The 2,500-nt window shown below is 45.0% G+C and overlaps 3 protein-coding genes across 6 annotated transcripts in view; 1 reads left to right on the top strand and 2 right to left on the bottom strand.

Annotated features, from left to right (window-relative positions):
* fgf20b (fibroblast growth factor 20b) overlaps positions 1–2,500 on the bottom strand; it is a gene marked incomplete at its 5' end in the record, with an annotated part of 338,476 nt that overhangs the window by 51,150 nt on the left and 284,826 nt on the right. The gene's annotated exons all lie outside the window — the stretch shown is intronic.
* Positions 1–2,500, bottom strand: part of mtmr7a (myotubularin related protein 7a) — a 123,910-nt gene that overhangs the window by 49,872 nt on the left and 71,538 nt on the right. The gene's annotated exons all lie outside the window — the stretch shown is intronic.
* zdhhc2 (zDHHC palmitoyltransferase 2) overlaps positions 1–2,500 on the top strand; it is a 36,083-nt gene that overhangs the window by 11,488 nt on the left and 22,095 nt on the right. For all 4 annotated transcript variants that reach the window (XR_013932240.1, XR_013932241.1, XM_080416069.1 and 1 more), the window contains exon 2: positions 1,279–1,305. Coding sequence is in view for 2 of the 4 variants with exons in the window: in XM_080416069.1 (XP_080272195.1) it covers positions 1,279–1,305 (27 nt within the window). In the remaining 2 variants the exon portion in view is untranslated. The remainder of the gene's footprint in view (positions 1–1,278; positions 1,306–2,500) is intronic.

Below are 2,500 nucleotides of genomic sequence, written 5' to 3'. Positions count from 1 at the left end.
CATGTAATTATAGGTGAAAAATGTCAAGCTGTTGTGAGCGTGTAGATAGGCTATTTTCACACTTTAATAGCCTATCCAACATATGGCATTAATTTAGGAAAAAATAACAATAACCACAAGTTGAAATATCGTCTCTGTCGGGTGGAAACCTCATATGTCCAATTTTTTTTGGGACATATGAGGTTACTTTTCAGGATTCAAATTTAAAAAATTGCAAAAGTAAAAAAAAATAAAAAAATCTACAAGCTGAAAACATGTTGCACCGTGCAGAGTTTCGAGCTTGCATATCTGCTACTTTTGATGTGACACTGTAGTATGATCAAGTAGGGCACTAATTTATGAAAAAACACTAAAAGTCAAAATATGGAGATAGGAGGTTTCTGCCCGACAGTAATCTCTCAAGAACAGATTCTGCTCTGCGTTGGAATCTGTCGTGAAGGTTCGTCATAACGTGTACGCACTGTGTGGGCGTGGGCGTGCCTTCAGATCAGGAAGCAGGCCGCGCTTTACCCAATCAAATGTAGTGGGCGGGATTTACGTGTCCGCTGATCCTTCCCTACTCGAAACAAGCCGAAACTAATTTAACAATGGCGTCCGCGGAGCAGACAAAACCACGGAAAGATATTCACATTTTAACTTGCTCTTTCATCATAGAAACAAGTGGGCTTATAACCAAAACGATCCATGTTCTCTGGGAGAAGTGGTGTTAGTGTTCCGTGTAGAAATATTGTTAGTGGGACTGAAAACATAGTCGCACCACCCGGAAGTGGAGCGTGAAGGCAGACTAAAACCCCGGTTTCCTTTGCGCACGTGTGCTGCGTCGTCATTGTCCCAGAGCCAACATGAGATAGTACAAACAGCAGAGGGCGCTGTTTTTCATTCTCATTTGGCTTGGGTTCCCAGATTGGCCCGACAGCAACAATATGCCACAAATGTGAATACAGTCCACAATGCCTGTATCCATGTGGCATACTGTATCACTATCTAGTATTTGTTTTACCTCAGGATGTGTTTTGCACAGCAGTTGTTCTCAAACATTTTCATGTCAACGACCCCCAAATTGATATGTATTTGGCCGCGGACCACCATCTGAAAATGTTTTGTGGGACCCCCAGAAGACAAGATTTGTGCAAAAGCAGATATACAAACACGGATAAAGTGCTTAAAATAAACTAATTTTGCTGGGGACCCCCTGCCACCCAGTCTGCTTGACTGTTTGACTTTCCTTTACTTCACATGGACCTTACTGTTTGTTTTATTTGTAATTTTATGTTTCAGAGTCCATCGATGACGTCGGAGAAAAGGGTAAGTGTTTCGATCGTTCGTACCTCGTCTGTGTGTGTGTGTGTGCAGGGCCGGCGCGCCCATTAGGCAGAGTAGGCAGTTGCCTAGGGCGCCATTAGGTGCAGGATCTAGGTGGCGCTGTGGCAGAAAACGGTGGCACGGCGGGGGGGGGGGGAGGGGCGCCAGGAAAAATGCTGCCTAGGGCGCCAAATTGCCTAGCACCGTCCCTGTGTGTGTGTGTGTGTGTGTGTGTGTGTGTGTGTGTGTGTGTGTGTGTGTGTGTGTGTGTGTGTGTGTGTGTGTGTGTGTGTGTGTGTGTGTGTGTGTGTGTGTGTGTGTGTGTGTGTGTGTGTGTGTGTGTGTGTGTGTGTGTGTGCCTGTGTGCGTGCATGCGTGCGCGGCCACGCGCGTGTGTGTGTGTGTGTTAGAGAGAGAGAGAGAGTGAGAGACTATACTGAAAACCTTGGTGCTGGAGAAGTTCCCCTCTTACAGCGATAGTTCACCCAAAAAAATCTTTTTTTCTATCTACATTTGTCACTCCATGGAGACTTGAATTCATGGATATTTTTTTGTTTTTGTCTCATTCCTAAGCCAATAATTTGATGATCAGCGGATCGGTAGGCAGCGGTTCCGGTAGGAGACACAAAGGAGACTCTTTGTGTGTCCTACTGGAACCGCTGCCAAATTATTGGCATAGGAATGCGACAAAAACAAAAATTCTAATTCAAAATTCAAGTCTCCATGGGGTGACTAATAGATAGAAATAAAGTACTTTTTTGGGGTGAACTATCCCTTTAACTACAGAGCATGTTTTAAAAGTTAACATACACTTCAAGAGCACTAGGAGAACACGTCCAGAGTGTGAAGGACTGAAGGGCCCATATCCAGAAAAGAGTTGTGTTGAGCCTAGAGGAAGGTTTGTAGACAGCAGAGACATATAGAGTCACCTCCGTTCACTTCATCGGGCCAGGTCTTCTACAGAGCCTTCTATTGGCGAATAGTGACAAAGCCCTGAACCGGAAGTTTACGGAATGCAGTGGAGTCTATGAGCGTTTGTCACTATTTCGAGTTTACATGAACCACGTGACCGGCGCTGTTTCTGCCCCCTGGTTGACGTAACTCTCCCATAGACGGCTCTGGTAGACAGTAATGACGAGCTGCTGAAAGGAGGGGGGTTGTTTTGTGAAGGTTTTGACTTATGAAAACCTTTGAAAAC

Source organism: Gymnoscopelus braueri (assembly GCF_963280865.1).
Source record: "Gymnoscopelus braueri genome assembly, chromosome: 20".
Lineage (NCBI taxonomy): Eukaryota > Metazoa > Chordata > Actinopteri > Myctophiformes > Myctophidae > Gymnoscopelus > Gymnoscopelus braueri.
This window is presented reverse-complemented; position numbering and strand designations above follow the sequence as displayed.